This window comes from Balaenoptera acutorostrata, unplaced genomic scaffold (assembly GCF_949987535.1).
Source record: "Balaenoptera acutorostrata unplaced genomic scaffold, mBalAcu1.1 scaffold_1060, whole genome shotgun sequence".
NCBI classification, from domain to species: domain Eukaryota; kingdom Metazoa; phylum Chordata; class Mammalia; order Artiodactyla; family Balaenopteridae; genus Balaenoptera; species Balaenoptera acutorostrata.
The window spans coordinates 3253-28119 of NW_026645528.1; the positions used below are offsets into that span (position 1 = coordinate 3253).

General features: G+C 43.3%; 1 protein-coding gene across 1 annotated transcript; it reads left to right on the forward strand.

Moving 5' to 3' along the window:
* Positions 1-3407: 3407 nt before the first annotated feature.
* LOC130706617 (UDP-N-acetylglucosamine--peptide N-acetylglucosaminyltransferase 110 kDa subunit-like) lies at positions 3408-24647 on the forward strand. The gene is made up of 2 exons (XM_057539302.1): positions 3408-3468; positions 21362-24647. Exon 2 carries the CDS (start codon positions 21371-21373, stop codon positions 24509-24511), a length of 3141 nt encoding a protein of 1046 aa, XP_057395285.1. The 5' UTR covers positions 3408-3468; positions 21362-21370; the 3' UTR covers positions 24512-24647.
* Positions 24648-24867: the final 220 nt, after the last annotated feature.

Below are 24867 nucleotides of genomic sequence, written 5' to 3' on the forward strand. Positions count from 1 at the left end.
ATGAATTTTAAATAGATAAGTAAAAAGAATAGATTAGTTGTATCGTTTTAACTTAGGTAGAGAGGAGCAAGGTGGGATGTGGAGAAGTAACAGAAAGGTAATATCATCAGGGAACCGGGGGCAGAAGAGCCTACATTCAAAATCATTTCAATGGAAGAAACTGACAAAACCACCTGGTGTTAAAAACAGCAGAAAGGCCTCTTCTATTCCCAATACAAGTTCTCTGATGCAAATCTGTCTCCTGAACAACCAGATTCAGAGAAGTGTTTTCCTCATGATTGCGTTAAAATTGCATTCAACTCAGATGTGACATACTACAACAAAGAGGACGGTTTAAGCCTGGTCACAAATTTCATTAAAACTACTTGATGATGGACCTTGTAATTCCTAAGCAATTAAGACTTCTGAAGGATGCAGAAAAACAAGTTGTACTACAATCTGTTGTAAGATGTGTTTATCAACAAAGGGGAGGAGGTACTAGATGAGCAATATATTGTTGCAGCAATTGCTGAAACTACTCACTATGCCCGCAAACCCTCTGAACACAGTCTTTCTGCAGTGCTTATATTATGGCTCTTACATTAGTCCCTAAAAGAAAATCCCAAAACTCAATCTATGTACTGTTGAAACTAAATCACTCAAAAATTTATGTAACTGCTGCCTTCTTTTCATTCTGTTACCTCTCATTTCATACAGTTCTAGAAAATGTGCAAAGGAGTTGCATATGGCATTAATCTGTTAGAAAACGGTGGCCTTTTCTATAAAATACAGCCAAAGATGTGTGTTCAGTTGTGGTCATTATTAGGGCGATCACGTTGTTTTCATTCATTCATTCAGGATTTGCTGGAGGATGTCAGTTTCTGCAGCGGGCTGGACCTGGGGGAGGAGTGGGGGAGCAAATTCCTTCCGGTGCATTATGATTACAGGATGCATTTCTCGGTGCTCCTGGACACATACCACTGCACTACATCCTACCCTGCCTCACCACCAAGTGGTCTAAAAACAAGGGCCTTAGCAACATGCTAATTACACGTCAGAAATATTAAAACAAAACACCAAAACTGCAATCTATCTTAACACAGTCACGTTCTCCAAGTCTAAGACCTTCATCAAGAAAACTCCATTAATAAAATTACACATACCACATAAACATTGCACAGGCTCCACAGTGATTCCCTTCCAAGCAGAGATTTTCCCCCTCGGTATGATCGGTTCTCTGCACAACGCAGCAGCAGCATCTGTAGCCCTAGCATGGCATCTAATAACATGAGCTACTCCTCCCTCCCTTAGGAGCTTTACATCCCTGTTTTGGCTAAACTTCCTTTTCTCCCCCAGGACTAAACTAGATTATTCACCGTGTCCCTAAACATAAACCAAACCACACCAAAACACAAAACATTAAGGGAAGCCGACAGCATCCACCAGCTCACCATTACCTTTGACACCTAAGAAAAACGAAACTTGAGATCCTTTAACAGCTCAACTGAACTGTTAAGTGTACTTAAAAATAGAAGGGAAAAAGGGAGCACACTCCACAAATAGGTCCTTAGAAATTTACCATGAAAGTCTTGAGTTGGGCATAAACTGTTTCCAGTGCAGTACCGCCCTGATGCATATGACTATATAAAGTAGAGAAAAGAGGGAGCCCCCCCCCAAAAAAAGCCCAACCAAACACTATACACTTCAATTGCACATCCAAAACTGTCCCCTCTACACACCCAACAGGATATCCTTACATCATAACTGGTGCCTCCACCTCCCCACCCCCAAAAAAGAAAACAAAAATTATCCCGGTAGGCACAGACACTTTATAGGAACTTTGTAGGAAAGCACAAAGAGGCTGTAGAGATTACAACCACCACCTTACCTGTTGCCGGAGAGTTTGTGTGCGTGTTGTTTTTAAGTGTTTCGCCCAGCTCCTCCTTCCCCCACTACAAACAGCAAACACATGAGTGAGCTAATCAGCTCTTAAACTGAAAAACCTTTCGATCCAGGCGAGTGATGGAAGATAAAAGCTGAGGGGCGGCAGGAGGGTCAAATAAAAGTTGCTCCGCAGTTCGCTCATCCAAGCCCCGCAGCGACCGCAGGGGGGTGAGGTTCCCAAAGCCACTTTCATACCTTCGATAATGCACTAGCAAAGAGAAGCCCGGAGAGGCTGAAGTTTCCACGGAGGGCACCGTCGGGGAGACGCAGCCCGGGAGGACGCAAGGGTTGGGCTCGCTACCTCTGCACACGGGCGAGCCGGGGCTCCGGCGCTCAGGTGAGTTGCTCCTCCGGTGGCTCTCTGGGGACCGTCTCGGGTGGCCCTTGGCCCGCGGCGCCTGCTCGGTCGGGGCCGCGGTCGGCGGCGGCGTCGGGCTGGGCAGGCTGGGGCCGCGAGCCGCGCCGGGCCCCGGGAGTGTGCCCAGCGACGCGGCGGCGGCGGGCGGGCGCGTGGGACTGTGTTGGCTGCCCCGCAGGAGCTGGTAGGGCACCGTGGCGCGGATGGGCTGCAGCAGCCGGCCGGCTCCCGCAACCGGGGCGCAGTTCACGCCGCCGCCGCCGCCGCCGCCTCTGCCACCGCGGCCGCCGCTGCCACCGCCGCCCGCACCGTTCCCGCTCCCGGCGGCAGCAGTGGCGGGCGGGGAACCCGCGGCGCTGCGCCGCATCCTCTGCGGCGGGGGATGAGGAGTCTGAGAGGAACTGGAAGAGGAGGAGGCAGTGCACATGGTGGCTCCGCGGGCCCTGGACGATGCCGGCCAACACCAAGGCGCGGAGCGGGAGGCGCGCGAGCGTGTGGGAGCCGGCGCGCTAGTGCGTGCGAGCGTGTAAGGGGGAGGGGCGGGGGGATCGTGGAGGGGGAGGAGTCTCTCGGCTCCCCCTGCGCAACGCGCACCCCCGCCGCCTCAGCGAGGGGGGGAGGGGAAGGCTGCGAAAACTAACGTCCAACGGCCCCAACCACCCGACCGGGCTCGGGGTGGCGGTTACGGCCGGGGCCTCGAGGAGCCGGGAGCCGCCGCCGCCGTCGCCACGGGCATCGCGCTGACAGGGGAAAGGGGCAGCCGCCGGCATCACGCAGACTCGCGGGGCTGCACGCGCAGGAGAGCCCGGCAGCTGCAGGGAGGGCCGGGATCCCTGCTTCTGGGGACCTGGTAGGGGGAAAGGGCCTCGAGGTGCCTGGCTGAACGCGGAGCCGAGCCACCGCCTCCTCTGCCCGCTCCTCACTCCATAAGGCACCTAACCCCGCAACCCGTACCCCGCCCCCTGCACCGCCTCCCGGCGCTCGGGGCGGGCAGATGACGCAACGAGAATTCCCATTGTCTCCGTCACTCTCCACCAGAACGCGAGTGATTGGTTTCCGGGTAGGAGTGAGAGGAGCATCTGCCAACGAAAGTGGGCGTCCTACTTTGGAGGCGGGATACGAAGGAGCGAAGGCGGAGAAAGGGGCTGTGCGTTCAAGGAGGGGCGTGAGAGTTGACAGGCTTTGAGGTGAGAGGGGGACCGTGATTGGGCTGCCCTGGGACAGTGGGTCCGTGTGTGTCCTGCGCGTACCCCGACACCCACAGACGCGCACGCCCAGGGAAGCAGGCTGTGAGGGCTCCACCCTCCAGGGCCGTTTGTACCACTTGAGACAGAGGATACGTCAGGCAAACTTGACTTTCCAAGTACACCTGTTCTGGTGGTGGGATGTTTGAGAAGAATCCATCCCTTCCCCACTAATTTTAGGAATCTGAGTTTCTGTGTTGAGTAGACTAATTAAAAGAATGTAAGGCCATCAGAAGCAATGTCTGGGGGTTGGATTGAACACTGGGTGGATACTTTTACAGTTATCCTATGGAGTGAAAAGAGATCATCAAATCTTCTGTTCCAAGACAATAACTCTGAATTGCAGGGGTCAACAAGGACTTGTCCATCATTGCACCGTCAGTTAAATGGAGGTGTAATGGAGGGCACGCCCTGTTGTCTTTTCCCAGAAGCAGATGTCCTCTTGGGAGAAATAATACCAGACTTGATGTAACAATCCACTGGGGTAAATTTAGTTTTTATTCTGCAGTGGAACTGAAGAGAAACTAAGATTTTGGATGACTGTCAGGAACCGAAGTTTACCCCACAGTAAACCAAGGTTTGAAACATTAAGCAGGAACAATTGATTGAAGGGTCCACATCAGATACCCTCCATTCGTTTCCATGAGAGAAAAAAGAAGTGGGAGATCAGATTGGTCTACTCTTGGTGTCTGCCCACACTGACAAGCTTCCTCTGGTTTCAGGCACTAAATGCAGGGGTCAGTTTCACTTAGAGGAGCCATCCCTCTCAGCTTCATTGTGCCCTCAGAACAGAAAGCATACTAGGTTCTGTAAAAAGTGGATGAAACCACTTTTTCTGTAAAATGCAAGAATTGCACCCATGAATACTAGTGACAGTTCCTCACTTTATCACATAGTAGAATAACAGCTAACATTTACTGAGCATTTCATGTGTCAGCCACTGTTGTAAGAATGTTTTATGTGTTAATTCCTTCAATCCTCCTATAATCCACAAGGTACGATACTACTATTATCCCCATTGTGTTCACATGTATTTGCTTTCCAGAATAACATATATTAAATATAAATGTAGTAAAAACTTTACTCTTTTAAATTTAGTATAATTGACCTATTGTGTTATTTTTTCCATCTGAAATGAAAGATTTCCTCATTCATTAGGAAATTGCCTTCCTTCATGGGGAAAAAGAATGATAAATGGCTTCTTTCTGATGACTTTTTCAGAATATCAAGAACAAAAATTGACGGATTAAAATATGTGAAGTGTTTAAAAATGCTGGTAAATTGCCAAGTTGTCGATTTGATTAGAGCATGGTTTCATAATAGAAATGTTATCTCTGGCCACTCCTAAATATAAGTATGTAACGACCCCAACACTTTAGATTACAGTAATTCTAAATTTATACCAAGCCACAGTCCTAATGATCAATACCTGATTTGGATCTAAAACAACCTACCTAGCCATGTGTTAAAGTCTTTCTGTGTTTGTTCAAAACTGCCAACGCCAACTTAAATCAGACAACCAAAACAAATCTAAATGACGCACACAGAGAACTAGTATGATCTTAAAATACTATTTTCAGTTGCTCATAAGTCACCATGACCTATTTGGAGGTTCAATCACCTTCTCTTTACTAAATATATCTTGGTTGCCTCTTAAACCTTTGTTCTCCTGAAATAAATACTGATCTTTATGTGTAAGGAATTCAGTCTCCAAACAAATCAAAGGTGGGCTAAAATCAACTAAACCCAGTATCGGCTTTCCAATGTCCATTTGTTGAGTTCTTAAGAGTATTTTATTCTTAGTGAGTTTGGGAGTGGGCTCCAAGGGTATGAAAAGAAGCTTTAGGAAAACATACCCCTCAGTAAATTGGGACCCCCCTTAGAAGGAAGTGTGGATTGCTGGGCGAGAAGAGCATACCCGACTGTGCTAGCTATGGGATGGCTAGGTCCCGTGCAGATTATCTCTATTTGTTGAATATAAGTGTAACATAATCCCTGGAAATTCTATATATGTTAATGTTGGTAATGACCTCTTTACTATGTTGACCTACCTAGAAGAAGACAACACTGAAAGCGCAATTTGGTGGCATGGGAAATACCTTTGTTCTCAGTAACCCGTGTCTTGGCTGTTTGTGGAACAAGATTCCACCGTTAGCTAATCTGAAGTAGAACGATTACACTTACTTCTTGGTTCATGTATGGTAATGGACTATACTTTAGGTTGCATTAAAACTTGGAATCATTGGCTACCTCTGATTAATATGTAGCCCCATGTGAAGAGAGAATGAGATAACTAATGGGCCTACAGAGCTACCAAAACCTGCCTCTTCTAGTTTCATCCAGGTTTGCCAGGGGATGCATCCAAGCCCCAACCAAATCTAAGAGGCAGTCCAGGCTGTCAGTATCAGAAATGAGGTCACGGCTGAGAGAGAACACTAAACAGATCTGCACTGATGTTCATCTTCAGCTGATTAAACTCTCTTGTAGGTGGATTCTTTAGAGCAGCAACAAAAAGAGCCTTGCCTGAATTTTTGTCCCTGGCAGATGCTTACAGTAAAACTCCTTACTGCTTGTGACAGGCTATGTGCACCTTTGCACTAGGTGTTCCCTCTGTCTGAGCAGTTCCTACCCCAGTTACCCACATGGCTTGCTCCCTCATTTCCTCCAGTCTTCACTCAGATGTCATCACCTTCACAATGAAAGCTTTTCTGAAAACTCTTTTTTAAAATTGCAAGCACCCCCTAGATGTTCCCTACTCTCTTCCTTTTTTTTCCCCCAGAGCACACATCACCACCTACCTATTGTATATTTTAATTATTTTTTGTTCTGTCCGTGTAGAATGTAAGAGCCATGAAGGCAAGACTTTTTATCTGTTTTATTACTGCTGACTCTCCACAATAGTGCTTGGTACCTGGTAGACAATATTTGCTCAATGTTGTTGAAAAGAGTAGCAAATTTTAACCAGTGCTTGTCCCATGAACTAAACTGTGCCTTTCATCAGAAAAAAAAAAAAAAAAAAAAGGATAATAAGAAGTATATCACTGTTGCAAAGACATAGCCACAGAGTAGAAAAATGTTCCATGTGGCTTTTTAAACTAAACAGATATTCGCACTGGGGCCAGCATTCAAAAGGGAAGCATATCGTGTATTATGATCCTTATACAGGCAAAGTGAAAAATACTAGTCCTAAGAGGGGTGGGATAAGGAGGGTGGGAGGGAGGGTGACGCGAGAGGGAGGAGATATGGGAACATATGTATCTGTATAACTGATTCACTTTGTTATAAAGCAGAAACTAACACCATTGTAAAGCAATTAGACTCCAATAAAGATGTTTAAAAAAAAAATACTAGTCCTAGTGGCTCTTGGAGGCTCATCAGATGTTGAAAATGGAAACTGAAATTGGTAATGGAGAAAAGGCAGTTGAAATTTGCAGGAAAAAAAAATAACCAACTGGAACTGACAGAGAAGGACAGTTGAGGAGGATCCCTTACAGAGTGACATCTGCTGGTATGTGGTTAGTTCTCTCTCTCTGTTAGGAGCAATTCTCAAGAGGCCTGTGTAAGGAAACTGAAAAATATATATATTTAATTAAGTAGAAAGGAACATTTCATGTAAATAATAAATATTTTACTTTGTTTCTTTCCCCCCAGCTTTATTGAGATGTAATTGACATAAAAGATTGTGTAAGTTGAAGGCGTGTAATGTAATGATTTGATATGGGTATTTAGTGCAAAATGATTAACACGATAAGGTTACTTAACACATCCATCACCTCACATAGTTATAAACCTTTTTTATGATGAGAACTTTTAAATTCTATTCTCTTAGTAGCTTTTAAATATACAATATACTGTCGTTAACTATAGTCACCATGCTGTACATTACGTCCCTGAACTTATTCATCTTATAACTTGAAGTTTGTACCATTGACCACCCTCACCCATTTCTCCCACTCCCCAGCCCCTGCTCCTATTCTCTGTTCATATGAGTTTGGATTTTTTTCGATTCCACATGTAAGTGAGATCATATAGTATTTGTCTTTCTCCATCTGACTTACTTCACGTATCATAATGCCCTCAAGGTTCATCCATGTCATCACAAAAGGCAGGATTTCCTTCTTTTTATGGCTGAATAATATTCCATTGTGTATATATACCACAATTTTTTTCCATTCATCCATCAGTGGACACTTGGGTTATTTTCATATCTTGGCTGTTGTAAATAGTGCTGCAATGAACATGGGAATGCACATATCTCTTTGAGATATTGATTTCCTTTCCTTCAGATATATACCCAGAAGTGGGATTGCTGGATCATATGGTAGTTCTATTTTTTAAGTTTTTGAGGAACCTCCATAATGTTCTACATAGTGGCTGCACGAGTTTACAATCCCGTCAACAGTGCACAAGGGTTCCCATGTCTCTATATCCTCACCAGTACTTATTATTGCTTAACTTGTTGATAATAGCCATTCTAACAAGTGTGAGGTGGTATCTCATTTCGGTTTTAATTTGTATTTCTCTGATGATTAGTGATGTTGAGCACCTTTTCATATACCTGTTGACCGTTTGAATATCTTCTTTGGAAAAAATGTCTACTCAGATCCTTTGCCCATTTTTAATGGGATTGTTTTGGTTTTTTGCTATTGCATGAGTTGCTTATATATTTTGGATATGAACCCCTTATCAAATATGTTGTTTGCAAATATTTCTCCCATTCTGTGGGTGGTCTTTTCGTTTTTGTTGATTGTTTCTTTTGCTGTGCAGAAGGCTTTTTAGTTTGATGTAGTTTCACTTGTTGATTTTTGCTTTTGTTGTGATGCTTTGGGTGTCAGAACCATAAAATCCTTGATAAGACTAATGTCAAGGAGCTTTTCCCTATGCTTTTTTTTTTTTTTTTAAGATTTAACTTTATTTATTTTTGGCTGGGATGGGTCTTCGTTGCTGTGCACAGGCTTTCTCTAGCTGTGGCGAGCAGGGGCTATTCCTCATTGCGGTGCACGGGCTCCTCCTTGTGGTGGCTCCTCTTGTTGAGGAGCACAGGCTCTAGGCGTGTGGGCTTCAGTAGTTGCGGCGCGTGGGCTCAGTAGTTGTGGCACACAGGCTCGAGAGCGCAGGCTCAGTAGTTGTGTTGCACGGGCTTAGTTGCTCCGCGGCACGTGGGATCTTCCCGGACCAGGAATTGAACCCGTGTCCCCTGCATGGACAGGCAGATTCTTATCCACTGCGCCGCCAGGGAAGTCCCTATGCTTTGTTTTTAAAAGAAGTTCAGAAGAGGCAAGAGAAAGAGGGGGTATCTTGTTTTTTAAGTGATAAATATCAAAAGAGTATGCATGCAATTATTCCTGCCTGGATAGAAAATAGTGATGAGGACCACCAATTGTTCAGCTTTCATCTCCACAGCAGTTCCTATCGCCAACTATGATGCCAGGGGCACATCCCCTAGGCTGATACATAAGTAGAGTTTTATCATTTAACTAAAAGACTGTATTGAACAAAGCCAACACATTCAGAGGCTAAATCAAGATTTGGGGGCCAGAAACCTGCAAATATTCTCTCTTTGCTGTGACATTTCATTTGTTTTAGTTCCAAACATGGTGTCAACAGTACATGAGAGCAGTAGTGGTCCTATGAAGAGACTGTGCTTGATTATCATAATACTATTTTTTTTAAGTGAGAGTTTGGAGTGATTAAAATGTGTCGATTAATTTCCTCCTCTGTGACTGAATTTTACTTTTTACCATATAAGTGTGTTGAGTGACTGCTGTTAAGGTGCAATCAACTCATCAGCAGCGCTTGACTAGAGAAGGTATTAAAATTATTTTAAACTTTTTATAGCACAGTGTCCTACCAAGCATCCTATTAAGAAGGTTTCCAGTGTCCTACCAAGCATCCTATTGAAAAGGTTCATATTAATATATTTAATAGGCCTACATGAGCATTTAATAGCAATAATACTAGCATCAGGCCTTAGTAACTCCTCATCAAGTCACTTATTAAATGCCTTCAAAGTGCGACGCTCTTGTATACTCTGTAAGAGATCCTTGTTTTCATACTTTGGTAAATTGTAGTCTCTCAGAGGTAAAAAGGTAATTTCTACAGATAAAGGTAGAAACCATGTCTAAACACAGGTCTTCCATAAGAGAGGTGCAAATAAAGCCAATGGAAGCAATGGGAGGGAAAGATCATTTTTGAGGAAAGGCTTCAGGAAAGAAGAGTATGAGGAAATCTTGTCACTAGGGATACACAGGCTGTGTTAGGAGATGATCGAGCAGTGTGCCTCGACTGATGGTAAATGGAAGATAAGTCTTGGTCTGTTGATGACATGTCATGGAGGTTGCCAGGCAAGGCTTGCCCTTTATCGAGTATGCAGGGAGGAGCTGTTGAAGATTCTTGAGCGGGTGGGGAGAACATGAATGGAGCTGGGCTTTTTGAATATTCATGCAAGAATAGTTTACAACCTGGATGGAGACTGTAAACTGGAAGATGATTTAGTAGACTTTGAGAATAGTCCATGGGAGTTTAGGTAATGAGAGTTAGGAGAATGATAGGGGACATGGAGGGGAGGAAAAGATGCAGGTGATACTCCTTAGCTGATGGACCTTGAAAGTAGGACGTCAGACAACTCTGAAGCTTCAGGCTTGGATGCCTAAGAGGATAGTGGTGGCTTTAACAGGAATAGGGAGCCAAGAGAAGGAGCAGGTTTGGGAGAAGATAATGAGCTCATCTATAAATAAGAGAACCAGAGGATATTCAAGTGGAGACAGTTTTTTCCTTTGTTTTATTGAGATATAATTGACGTATAGCACTGTATAAGTTGAAGGTGTACAGCGTAAAGACTTGACTTACCTATATTATGAAATGTTTACCGTAACTAGTTGAGTTAACATTCATCATCTGATTTTGATACAAGGGGAAAAAAGAGAAAAAAACTCGTTTGGAGTTTTTAAGAGCAGTTTTTAAATGATAGTTGAGAAGAGCATAGGTATGGTTTGGGGGGTTATCCATGTACATATGATAGTTGAAGCCATGGGCACAAATGAAGTTGGCGAGGGAGAAAAATATAGAAATAAAGAAAAAGAGGATCAAGGCGAAAATTTTGAGAAATTATACATTAGTGGAGGAGGAAAAGTAAACACATAAACAATCCAAAGAAAACAAAACTAGGAAAGAAGGCAGAAGGGAAGAACTTCTTAATTAAAGAATTTGGTGTCTCAGAGGATGTTTGGTAGATGTCTGTGGGATATCTGGGAGCTCACGTCCCCTTCTCTAAGATCTAATCCTCCGCCAACACACAGAGGGTTTGGGCCTGACAGCTATGTTTGTACGATTTGACCTTGTTCTTCTGACCATGGTTGGTTTGACCTGAGTTCGATAACTGACCAAAGCTGCACCAATCAGGTTTTCTCCCCTGGGAATTTGGAATTAAGAAATACAATGTTATTCTATTAAGGGCATGAACTGGGTGATCACAGAAACCTGTGCATGGGGTGGCCATCTTCTGTCACAGAAACAGAAAAGTGGAGGAAACCTGCCTTCTGAAAGAAACGAATGAAGTGACTTGCAGAAAATCAAAATGAGAACAGATGACCTGAGAGCGAGAGAGAGAGAAACTGAGAGTATGCTTATTTTCCCATGACGACTATTTTCTGTCTTATCCCTTTTCTTCAATCTTCTAAAACCATCCCCACACCTGCCTACCCTGATGCGACTCCAGTATAGTCCTACCATCAAATCTACAAATCTTTTGGCATTTGGACCCATCTCTCCTTTCTTTCTTCCTCTCCTGTCAAAAGCCATTCCTCTACTTATGATTTAAATTCCTTCCCCCCTTCTTAGGGGTTTCATTTCTTCAGTTATTCCCTTCCTCTTGTTCATCATCAAATTCTTGATTATCCCCAATATGTATAAACATGCTCCATCCTAAGATTTAGAAAAAAACAAAGATTCTTATGCTATCCCTTTCCATCTGTAATACTAATTCTCTGATCCCTTCACAGCAAACCTTCTTGAGAGAGATGTCTACAGGTTAACTCTGATTTCCTATTCAATCTACTCGAACCTGACTTCCACCCCCACCACGCCAATGAAAACTGCTAATCCATGTTGTCAACAGCCTACATATTGCTGGACCCAGTGGATGTTCCTTGAACCTCATCCTACTCCAACTTTTAGCAGTTTTCAACACAGTTAGTCAGGCTCAACTTCTTGAAAACCAAATCTCTTCTATTGGCTGGTCTGTCTCCTAATTCTCTAACCACTGCTGTTCAGTGACCTTCAGGGGTTTTTCCTCCTCTAATGGCCTCTAAAAACTGGGCTCTATTCTCTGCTTTCTTGTCTGTGAACTCACCTTCTTGGTAATCTCAGTCATTCCCACAGCTTTAAATACTAAAAATGGTAACAAATTCGCAAATTAATCTCTTTAGCCTAGACATTTCCTCCAAAATCTGTATTCAGATATTCATTTGTCTGTATGACATGTCAAGTCTCCGTGAATATCTGAAATTAATGTATCTGAAATAGAACTAAACTCTCAATTTCTATCAACCTGCTTTCCTCCCCTCACTATTAAAAAGAAATTCTATCTTTACTTTTTCCCACTTCAGTAAATGTTATCACCATTCACCCAGTTATTGTAAACAAGACAACCAAGGCAATATTCTTGATTTTTCCCTCTCCTTCCCTCCCCAACTCTAACCTATCAGCTGGTCCTCTTATTTGCTCCTCGTGAATAGATGTGTAGTCCATCCACTTCTCTCCATCTCCTCTGCTACTACATTAAACCAAACTGCCATCATCTCTTACCTGAGCTATTGCTGTAGCTGCCAACTGGTCTTCTACCTTCTACTCTTGCCTCCTTTCATCTATTTTCTGCTCATCAGTCAGGGTAAACCTGGAAATACATCGGACCTTGTTGTTTCCTGCTTAAATCAGTTCAATGTTTTCCAATTAGTTTGCCATGAGATCCAAATTCCTTTAAATACTTAAAAGGCCTGGCCTGCTCTGGCTTCTGCCTCCTTCTCCAACCTTACCTCCCTTGATTCTCCCCCTCACCCTTTAAGTTCCAGCCACAGTGGCCTCCTTTCACTTCCCCCGAAACAGCACTGCAGGGTCTGCACACAGGTGTATCCTCAGCCTAAAACACTCCTTCCACAGCCCCAATCCTCAGTTGCCCTGAGTGGCTCCCTCACATTCTTCAGATCTCAGTTTAAATGTCTTGTCTTCAGAGTATCCTTTCTGAGTCCTTGCCTATCACTAATAACCTATAATAATGTATCATTAGGTCAGTTTGTTTCATCTGTAGTGCTCATTATATGGTGTAAATACACAATTGTTTACCTGTTTATGTAAGCCTTCCCCACTAGATTATAAAGTCTCTCAAGGCAGGGACCTTGTCTCTTCTGTTGACTACTTGGTCACTGAACACCTAGGAGTGCCTGGAATATAGCAGGTGCCCGAGAATTATTTGTTGAAACTTTATTGGTTACTGATAGCTTCCTAGTTCCTGATGCTAATCCCTGTGCAGCCCTATTATACTTTCTGTGAGAGAGTTTCTTTGGTCTTATATTACCCTCCCCCTTGCTGTTTCAATCATTTGAATAGGTTTTTGTTCTTATAGTTAAATGATGACTAATTGATAAAGTCTTTAAAAGGATGTGGTGATCAGCAATGTCAAAAGCTGTTAGATGGGGAAGAAGGTTAAGGGCTAAGCAAAGTCATTGGATCTCATCACTGGAAATCTTCACACCAATAGTGTCCATAAAATGTGGCTCTGTGGAAGCCAGGGTACAGTTGGGTTGATGAGAAGGGTGAGAAGATGAATGCAAGTAATGTAGAATTCTCTTTTTGAGAAATTTGACAGTAAACAGAAGGCATGAAGTCAAATGGGATCTTGGGGTTCATCAAAGTCCAAGAAAGTATATGTTGCTTTAGTTTAAAAAGCAGAGGGAAGAAACGTCTACTGATATGCCAATAGAAGCCAAACGAGAAAAAAATGAAGTTGGAATGAGGAGGACTAATAGATTTAGTTTCCATGAGGCAGTAGAGGATTTGATCAAGAGCACAAGTTTGACAAAACGGGACAATGTTTCCCCCTCCATTTACAGGAAGAAGGGACGTTAAGAGAGTGAAGGTAAAGAAAAAATTTATGTAGAGCAAAGGAAGTTGAGCATGGCCATTTGAGGAGGTAGCAATGTCATCTACAACTGGTTGTCAAGGGGAATCTCTGGAAAGACTTTTCCAGACCACACCTCCATCCCTTTACTCCATGACCTCCCCACCCAAGATGGTAGACGCTCTCCACTGCACCTGCCGCAGAGACTCACTGCTGCTGAGGGCCACAGTGGTTGGTGGGAATGTGCCTTCTTTCTTAGGTGGGGTGGAACAGAAAAAAAGCCTGCAATCACTGAGGAGAGGGGTAGTCAGAAGGGAATATTGGGGTTTGAAGAGCTCTGACATCATGAGGAATACGACAAGGACATAGAATTGTTTTCCAAACATATATCTCATCAGGCATTCCTGGGGCCCTTCTAAAAATACAGAGTTCAGCCTCATTCCCTAGAGAGTCTAATTCAGCAGGTCTGGGAGCAGGAGGGGCAGGATTGTACAATTTTTAAAAAGTTCCCCAGGTGATGTTTATGATTTGGCCAATTTTGGAGACAGTGGATTAGAAATGATTAAGAGTTCACTAAGTTTAATTGCAGGCCCCACATATTTTCTCAGTGTTTAGCCAAATACAAAGATTTGTGGATAACTGACGTCAATTCGTGGAAATTACCCAAAGAAACAGTTTTCAGTGGATTGGTATCTAATTCTATTGTTCCATATAATCTGCAGTGATATTTAAAATGTAAGACTAGTTTATGGATATTTCTTTATAGAGAATTTCATTGAGGAAAAGGTAAATGGAATGGACCAGCTAACAGTTATTATTCATAATATAATAACAAACTCAGATGTTTTAAAGCCTGTTCTGCTTCTAGTTTGCTTACCTCCCAAATTAATAAGCTAAACATAATAAAAATCTAAGAATGTAACTTGATCTTACCCATTCCTAACATTCTTAGAGGAGATCTTTAGCCTGATAGCACTAGAGCTTCTGAGAGCAGATTCAGATCCATTTAAAATATTTTTTCCATTCCTTCCCAGAAAGAGTTATTTGTATTGATATACAACAGTTGGGCCCCAGACCACTTACTGGGACCACAGGGCCTCACTAATTTGTACCAGTTTTCCTCTATTCTAGTTGGTCCTGACCATCAGGTATAAATGAGTGCTAAATCAATATTAGCTGATACTTCCCCAGGTGTGGGACGTACGGAAACCCTATCACATGAGCAAACACAGCCCTTCTTGGCTACATTTAAAATAAGGTGGTTATTATTACACTGTATGGGGAAAAGGCTTTTTTTTTTTTTTTAAAGAAATCTCATGCCACCTTAATTTGCATTAACTTGATAGACTGATATCAATAGTCAGAATCAATTTTCAATTGTTATAGTTTCCCTACCACCGTTCACACTTCCTTCATTCTTTCAGGGAGGCTTCTTCTGCCTTCCTATTTCTTCCCACCTCCAGCCATGCCATATACCCCACACCATTTTTCCTTTCTAGTACTACTTACTCATCGGGTTGAGTAGAGAAGCCAAAGGTGACTTAGTTTACATACCTGCTTTAATTGCTCACCTTGGGTGGAGCAGTGTCTTAAATAAACTTCACTTTTGCCACAGCACCATTACTCAGTAAGGTATTTATACAAGTGTCACTTAATCCCATGAAAATAAACAAGGCACTTAAACTTGTTATTGAGAAAGAAGCTTTAGGCTTTAGCTGCCCACTCTCCTTACTCAAGGGCCAATCTCACCTCACTTATTCTTAGAAAACTTTTCAGCAGTTTTCCTTAAAGAAAATCAGGCAGAGCAAAGTACTGTGAGTCAGGTTTAAGCTACCCTTACCTTTGAAAGAAAGGGTTCCTTTGTTAATTATCAATAACAAGGAATCTTGTCATTTCTCCCAATATTTCCAAGTCATAGCTACTCATAGCGGAGCTATGCATTCAATGCATTCCTAAATATTGAAAGCATATATGTTCAGTATTTAACCAGAGATGAAAACAGAAACAAATATTTAACATTCCAAAGAAATGGTGCAACTCTACATGATTTTTTATTTTCTATATCCTGAACTGTATAGAAATTTCATAGTATTTTTAAAGCACTTTCATAAATATGACCTTTTTGCTTGTGATCATTCTGTGAGGTAGTTATACTATTTCCATTTTTCAGATGGGAAAATTGAGGCTTGAAGCCTTGGCCAGGGTCACAGCACATGAGAGATTCAGAGCTGGGAATCAGCTCTCCTGACTCCAGGCCCAGTGTTTTTCCCTCTATAAAAATTGCCTTTATAGCAGGACAGTCAGGGATACGTTCACTCAGTAATAGAGAAGTATGGATCTTTTCCACCCCTAGTCATTGAAGGACCTATGAGCTGATAGTGTATGTGAGAGAGGACACTTCCTGCCTGAAAGATTGATGACTTACATTCAGAGCAACCTGATGTTGCACTCTGATAGGAGAAGGACCTGTCTAAAACGTCCTAATTGCTTAAAACATCCAGAGTGCCCAATAGGAAGACAGGGTTTGGTAATTATATATCTTGCTTTTGGCTTATCTTCTCCATATCCTCACCCTCACAGATGTCTTTCAAACATTGGTAATTACAGCTTTCAGAGCCAAAGCCTACAAACTCATAATCCACACAGATGACATACTAAAATCTACTCATATGTAAGGCTGAAGAAAGTTTCAGTGCTACTGGACTCACATTTAAAAAAAACTGCTTACAAAAGAGGTAGCCTTTATTTCTATGTCACTACTGCCTAGATGTGTAATGGTTTCTTGTTGATCTGTGAGGGTGCATATTAACTCATTTACCTCTAAATGTAATCAGTAACTTAAGCATAAAGTACACATGCAGATGACAAGACCATATGATTAAAAGCAAATAGTCTGACATTGGAAAACGGATCCAAATTAATGTAACTAACTTGAAACAATGAAGGAACTGCTTCTAAGCAAGAGGAAGAATCAGTATCAAGAAATAAATGCAACACAGGAAAGCAGTTGTCCTTGTCATGCTGGCCTATAAATGGAACCTGAGTTAATAATATCATAATCTCTAAAGAATTCAGCAAGTTCTTGCTATAGTGGCAATGAGATAATATATAAAGTATGGTGGAATTTCCCACCATCTGTATCACTGACGAGCCCAATGGTAATTGGAATGGTTCAATGTCCCGCAGTTTTTAAGGGAAATCGTTTTAGGAGGAGTCACATTTCTAGATGAAGACACATTAACCCAATGATTTCAAAGAATATGGCTTGGGTCTGGTATCACATTTCAAGACCAAGAATTAGCACCTCAGTTACTTACTAAGTGAAAGATACTCCAATGATAATTGATAAGAAAACGGCTCAGAAATATGAGTGGGATTTTAAACAACTAAACTTGTTTGTCTCCCACTCTGATTGAATCCAGAAGTATTTATTTAGGGGAGCAAAAAATCCAGATGACTTGGAAGCAAATGTTTCTGTTCGTTGAAGAATAAGGATGTCTTCTGCCAAATGCAGCCATTTCCAAACGCAATGAAGGACTATGGCTCATATATCAATCCTGCCCCTTCCTAGCTCGGCCCTCATTCTCTGACCATCTTCTCCGAATTCCCTTGCAGGATTCCCTTCAGGACCATTGCTAATTCATGCCTTCTGGAATCCACCTTCCTCATAACTATTGAGGCTTTTCCCACCTTTTCAGAAAAAAGTTTGCCCTGGGTGATATACATAAATCTTTGCCCAGCCTCAACCAGCTTGCTTTCTAGCTAACAGGTTTATCTGTGGCCCCAGGGGGCAGGATAGTGTGAGAGAGGGGGCTCAAAAGACCATTACCTTTCAGTACACAGCTAGGTAAACTAATTCCACCAAAGATCACAGGTTTCTATATTTCCTTGAATATGCTTTTTTTTTTAAAACGTCATCAAAATTTCACGTTTTAAATATTTTTTAAAGGAATTCCTTTTATTTTTTTATTATTTATTTATTTATTTTTGGCTGTGTTGGGTCTTCGTTTCTGTGCAAGGGCTTTCTCTAGTTGCGGCAAGCGGGGGCCACTCTTCATGGTGGTGCACGGGCCTCTCACTATCGCGGCCTCTCTTGTTGCGGAGCACAAGCTCCAGACGTGCAGGCTCAGTAGTTGTGGCTCACGGGCCTAGTTGCTCCGCGGCATGTGGGATCTTCCCAGACCAGGGCTTGAACCCGTGTCCCCTGCAATGGCGGGCAGATTCTCAACCACTGCGCCACTAGGGAAGCCCAGGATTTGTATTGTATTGCTAACAAAGAGACTGCATTTCTCCTCTGATGAATGTGCACAAGAAAGCATGCTGTCCCCGGTGATCGTTGGGTACCGTCTCATGATCCTGAGGGAAGCCATCCTATCCTTCTGGTTACGTGATACAGTGGGTTTCCTTATTGTTTAGGCCAGTTTTATTTGGAGTTTCAATTTTTACAGTGAAAAGTTGTCATAACTCTTTCTGTTCTAGGGGGTTTTTTTTGTTTGTTTTGTTTTTGTCAATTCCTGTTGGGTATTATTTGTATTGTTGATGTGGCAAGAACTCTACTGAGATATAGTCTTCTTGTCTTTATATTATGAATATATCTCTAAGTTTATCACTTATCATTTACTCCTTACTCTTGTTTAATATAGAGAAGATTATAATTTAAGTCTATTAAATCCATCAGTGTGTTTCTGCATGATGTATTCCATTGCTTTTACTTTTATTCATTCATTCATTAAAGAGTGTGTGTGTGTGTGTGTGTGTACTACAAGGTGCCAAGTACTACGAGAGGCAATAAGACTATTTACTGTGAGACAAGAAAGACACAGCCCCTGTCCTCGTGGAGTTCATATCCTGGTGGGGGATTGAGAATATGTTAGACGTTCACTGAAAAGCCACACAAGTGTGTGTAAGCTACTAAAGGATAGAGGCTACAGAGGGAAGGACCCAGTCTAGGAGCACTTTCATAGGAGGGTTAGGTCTAGTTAGGGAAGTCAGGGGAAGCTTTCCTGGGGAAGTGGTGACTGAGCTAAGAATGATAAAGAGGACTTAGGTAGTGGGCTAAGAGCATTACAGGCAGTGGAAAGAGCAGGTCCAAATGTCCTGCTCAGGGGCAAGCACAGGAAACAGGAAGGACGGAAAGAATGTAGAACATGGTCCACATCCTCAGAGGGGCCTGGCGTAAGTGAAGGCGGAAGGTTGAAGGGTGGGAAGTGGGGGATGCTGACCACGCAGGGCCAGTAAGTCCATGTTAAGGAGTTGTGTCTGCTTCCTAAGATCTATGGGAAATCACTGAAGGTGTCATCTTTGACAACCACATTACTTTTACCTCCAAACATCCAATCTCATAACAAGTCCTAACAACTTTGCTTTCTAAATATCTCTTCAATCTATCCACTTCAATCCATCCACTTCTGTTCATCATTACCAACACTTCCTCAGCCCATTCTATCATCATTTGTGTCTGGACTAGGGGAATAGAGTCCTCAATGATCTATTTGCACCTACTCTTGCCCCACTCCAATCCATTCCTGCACAGTTATGGGAAGACAGGCCTGACCTTGATACCATTTGATGACACAGAAAACACTGAAAGAGGACCAGTTTGTTTTTCATTAGTCTTGTTCTTGAGAGGTTGTGGAGTGGGCAGTTCATGAGTTTAATCTTGGACCTGCTGAGTTTTAAATATCCCTGGGATGTCCTAGAGAAGAAGCCAAGCCGGAGGTGTCTGTTAGGTAGATATCTTCTGCCTCCCCATCTAGAGCCACTCTCCACCCATCTCTACGCTGATCCCTGCCTGGAGACATTGACGTGTGTGGGATGTCAAGATTCCATGTATCCCCAGCACCTGCTCCCGTGTGCTCTGCCTTCTAGTTGCGTTCAGCCCATAGGAGGTACATGAAGGAAGAAGCGTGAAGGCTGAGTATTTACTCGATACGATATACATCCTGCATCATCTCTTCCTCTTCCCCACCTCCTCCTCTTTCCACCCTGCCTCCTTCAAACCCTCTTCCTCTGCCTCCTGCTCCTCCTGCTCTTCTTCCTCCCACCTCTTCCTCTTTTTTTCTCTCTCGAATCCAGTAATCATTTCCACCTCCTCCTTTTTTTAAAAATTAATTAAGTAATTTTTGGCTGGGTTGGATCTTTGCTGCGCCCGGGCTTTCTCTAGTCGTGGTAAGTGGGGGCTACTCTTCGTTGCAGTGAGTGGGCTTCTCATTTCGGTGGCTTCTCTTGTTGCAGAGCACGGGTTCTAGGTGCCCGGTCTTCAGAAGTTGCGGCACGTGGGCTTCAGTAGTTGCGGCACGTGGGCTCAGTAGTTGTGGCTCGCGGGCTCTAGAGTGCAGGCTGAGTAGTTGTGGCGCACAGGCTCAGTTGCTCCGTGGCATGTGGGATCTTTCCGGACCAGGGCTTGAACCCCTGCACTGGCAGGTGGATTCTTAACCACTGAGCCACCAGGGAAGTCCCTAACCTCCTCCTTTAAGCCTAGGCAGTAAAAGCTCCCTGAGATGCTGGACTACTGTCCTCTGTTGTTTTCCCCAAACCCTTTGCAAATGATCTCTTGACTACAGTCTCCTTAATTACGGTACATTTGAGTGTGCCACCTTTCTCTTTCAGGGATTCTGACTTATACTGATAGGTAAGAAATGCCTGGGGGAGAGTTACATTTGAGTCACCTGAGTAGAGGTGGTAATTGGAGCCGTGGGTAAATGTGAATATCTTGGGAGACAGTGTAGAGAAGGAATGGGCCCTGAGGAACTCAAACATGTAATGGCTTTCAAAGGACGATAATCTTGCAAAGGAATTGGAGAAGTAGCAACCAAAGTGAGGTGAAAAATCGGGGCAGTGTGTGTCATAGAAGTCAAAGGAAGCAAAGGGAAGAAAAAGAGTGTTGGTAGTCAAGATTATCAGTTGGTCCTGCAAAGTCATTGGATTTAGTGACTTATACCATCGTGAATCTGTTACATATTTTCTGTGCTCCCTCTGAACAATGATTTAATTTTTTTTACATTAACTTCTCTATAATTGATTTTAGGTAAATACAGTCAAATTTGTTTTAGAACGTATTTTAAGGTAAAAAATTAACTACCCTTCCTTAACCATTATTCTAACATTATTTATTTTATACTTTCTCTATTACCATTATTTCCTCCAACATTCACTGTTTCCAAAAATATGAAGAGATGTTTGAGCACTTTCTGCTAGATGTATAAGAGCTTTCTATTTGACTGTATCATAGTGGTTCAACGGTTGTCTCTTTAGCATTCATTTTAAAATGTATCCATTAGAACAAGTCTGACCTCTTAATTTTAATTTTCAGAATTCTATTATCAATAGCCCCATTTATTCTTCCAGATAAACTTTATATTTTTTTAACATCTTTATTGGAGTATAATTGCTTTACTATGGTGTGTTAGTTTCTGCTTTATAACAAAGTGAATCAGTTATACATATACATATGTCCCCACATCTCTTCCCTCTTGCATCTCCAGATAAACTTTAGAACCATTTTATCAATTAAAAAAGACTTCATTGTGATTTTTTTCAAGACCGTGAGACATAGATGGCCAACCAGAGTTCCTAAGGTTCAGTGTATGTAACTGTTGCCGCCGCTTAAGCCTGCCAAAGCAGTGGTACGGCTGCTGCCCTTGTATTTGCTACCTCTAGAAACATTCTTGCCAGTAGTGGCAGCAGCGGGACTCAATTACCCTCTTTTCACACTCCCTCCAGAAGCTCCAGATGGCGTCTTCCGTGGGCAACGTGGCCGACAGCACAGACCCAACGAAACGTATGCTTTCCTTCCAAGGGTTAGCAGAGTTGACACAGCGAGCCTATCAGGCGGGAGATTTTGAGGCAGCTGAGAGACACTGCATGCAGCTCTGGAGACAAGAGCCAGACAATACTGGTGTACTTTTATTACTTTCATCTATACACTTCCGGTGTCGAAGGCTGGACGGATCTGCCCGCTTTAGTAGTCTGGCAATTAAAAAGAACCCTCTTCTGGCAGAAGCCTATTCAAATTTGGGGAATGTGTACAAGGAAAGCGGGCAGTTGCAGGAAGCAATCGAGCATTACCGGCATGCGTTGCGTCTCAAACCAGATTTCATCGATGGTTATATTAACCTGGCAGCCGCTTTGGTAGCAGCAGGCGACATGGAAGGGGCAGTACAAGCTTACGCCTCTGCTCTTCAGTACAATCCTGATCTGTACTTTGTTTGCAGTGACCTGGGGAACCTGCTCAAAGCCCTGGGTCGCTTGGAAGAAGCCAAGGCATGTTATTTGAAAGCAATTGAGACGCAACCGAACTTTGCAGTAGCTTGGAGTAATCTTGCCTGTGTTTTCAATGCACAAGGGGAGATTTGGCTTGCAATTCATCACTTTGAAAAGGCTGTCACCCATGACCCCAATTTTCTGGATGCTTATATCAATTTAGGAAATGTCTTCAAAGAGGCACGGATTTTTGAACGAGCTGTGGCAGCTTACCTTCGTGCCCTAAGCTTGAGTCCAAATCATGCAGTGGTACATGGCAGCCTGGCTTGTGTATACTATGAGCAAGGCCTGATAGATCTGGCAATAGACACCTACAGGCGAGCTATTGAATTGCAACCACACTTCCCGGACGCTTACTGCAACCTAGCCAACGCTCTCAAAGAGAAGGGCAGTGTTGCCGAAGCAGAAGATTGTTATAATACAGCTCTCTGGCTGTGTCCCACCCATGCAGACTCTCTGAATAACCTAGCCAATACCAAGCGAGAACAGGGAAACACTGAAGAGGCAGTTCGCTTGTATTGTAAAGCATTAGAAGTCTTCCCAGAGTTTGCTGCTGCCCATTCAAATTTAGCAAGTGTATTGCAGCAGCAGGGAAAAGTGCAGGAAGCTCTGATGCATTATAAGGAGGCTATTCGAATCAGTCCTACCTTTGCCGAGGCCTACTGTAATATGGGAAACACTCTAACGGGGATGCAGGATGTTCAGGGAGCCTTGCAGTGTTATACCCGTGCCATTCAGATTGACCCTGCATTTGCGGAAGCCCACAGCAATCTGGCTTCCATTCACCAGGATTCAGGGAATATTCCAGAAGCAATTGCTTCTTACCGCACTGCTCTGAAGCTTCAACCTGATTTTCCTGACGCGTATTGTAATCTGGCTCATTGCCTGCAGACTGTCTGTGACTGGACAGACTATGATGAGCGCATGAAGAGGCTGGTCAGCGTTGTGGCTGACCAGTTAGAGAAGAACAGGTTGCCTTCCGTGCAGCCTCATCACAGCATGTTATATCCTCTTCCTCACGGCGTCAGGAAGGCTATTGCCGAGAGGCATGGGCACCTCTGCCTGGATAACATCAGTGTCCTTCACAAACCACCGTATGAACATCCAAAGGACTTGAAGCTCAGTGCTGGTCGACTGCGTGTAGGATACGTGAGTTCTGACTTTGGGAACCATCCTACTTCTCATCTTATGCAGTCTATTCCAGGCATGCACAATCGTGATAAATTTGAGGTATTCTGTTATGCCCTGAGCCCAGATGATGGCACAAACTTCCGAGCGAAGGTGATGGCAGAAGCCGATCATTTCGTTGATCTTTCTCAGATTCCATGCGATGGAAAAGCAGCTGATCGCATCCATCAAGATGGTATACACATCCTTGTAAATATGAATGGTTATACCAGGGGTGCTCGAAATGAACTCTTTGCTCTCAGGCCAGCTCCTCTTCAGGCAATGTGGCTGGGGTACCCTGGGACTAGTGGCGCACTTTTCATGGATTATATCATCACTGATCAGGAAACTTCACCTGCTGAAGTTGCTGAGCAGTATTCTGAGAAACTGGCTTATATGCCCCATACTTTCTTTATTGGTGATCATGCTAATATGTTCCCTCACCTGAAGGAAAAAGCAGTCATCGATTTTAAGTCCAATGGGCACATTTATGACAATCGAATTGTGCTGAATGGCATCGACCTCAAAGCATTTCTTGATAGTCTACCAGACGTGAAAATTGTCAAGATGAAATGTCCTGATGGAGGAGACAAAACAGACAGCAGTAATATAGCTCTCAATATGCCTGTCATTCCTATGAATACGATTGCAGAAGCAGTTATTGAAATGATTAACAGAGGACAAATTCAGATAACAATTAATGGATTCAGTATTAGCAATGGACTGGCAACTACCCAGATCAACAATAAGGCTGCCACTGGAGAGGAGGTTCCCCGTACCATTATTGTAACCACACGTTCTCAGTACGGGTTACCGGAAGATGCCATTGTGTACTGTAACTTTAATCAGTTATATAAAATTGACCCATCTACTTTGCAGATGTGGGCAAATATTCTGAAGCGTGTTCCCAATAGCGTACTGTGGCTGTTGCGTTTCCCAGCAGTAGGAGAACCTAATATTCAACAGTACGTGCAAAATATGGGCCTTCCCCAGAACCGTATCATTTTTTCACCTGTTGCTCCTAAAGAGGAACATGTTCGGAGAGGCCAGCTGGCTGATGTCTGCTTGGACACTCCACTCTGTAATGGACACACCACAGGGATGGATGTCCTTTGGTCGGGGACACCCATGGTGACTATGCCAGGAGAGACTCTTGCTTCCCGAGTTGCAGCTTCCCAGCTCACTTGTTTAGGCTGTCTTGAGCTTATTGCTAAAAATAGACAAGAGTATGAAGACATAGCTGTGAAACTGGGAACTGATCTAGAATACCTGAAGAGAATTCGTGGCAAAGTCTGGAAGCAGAGAATATCTAGCCCTCTGTTCAACACCAAACAATACACAATGGAACTAGAGCAGCTCTATCTACAGATGTGGGAGCATTATGCAGCTGGCAACAAACCTGATCACATGATGAAGCCTGTTGAAGTCACTGAGTCGGCCTAAATTATGACTGTGCACAGGAGAATTACCCCTGTACCTGAGCCTCAACCTTCTGGGGGAAAGGGAACTAGATACGTTACTTTGTACTTACCTTTGTAGCAATATCATGTTGCAGATGGGTGACAGACAGTGATAACAAATAGCACAGCCAGACTTGCTTCCTGCATGATCATGACAGGGAGAGACACAAGAGATGGGAGACTGCTGTTCCACAAGGAGTCTCCGTAGAATTTTGCAGCAGCCAGGTGTTAGAAGTCTGGAAAGTCTGATCTCCCTTGGTCTTCCATGGGATGGGTGGTTAGTGTGGAGGGGAGATAGAGATTGCCCAGTCTTCTGACTTAATTTTTTCTTTATATTTG

What these genes read in the sequence shown, in the direction of transcription:
- LOC130706617 (XM_057539302.1), top strand. Translation starts at nt 21,371, where the DNA reads ATGGCGTCTTCCGTGGGCAACGTGGCCGACAGCACAGACCCAACGAAA.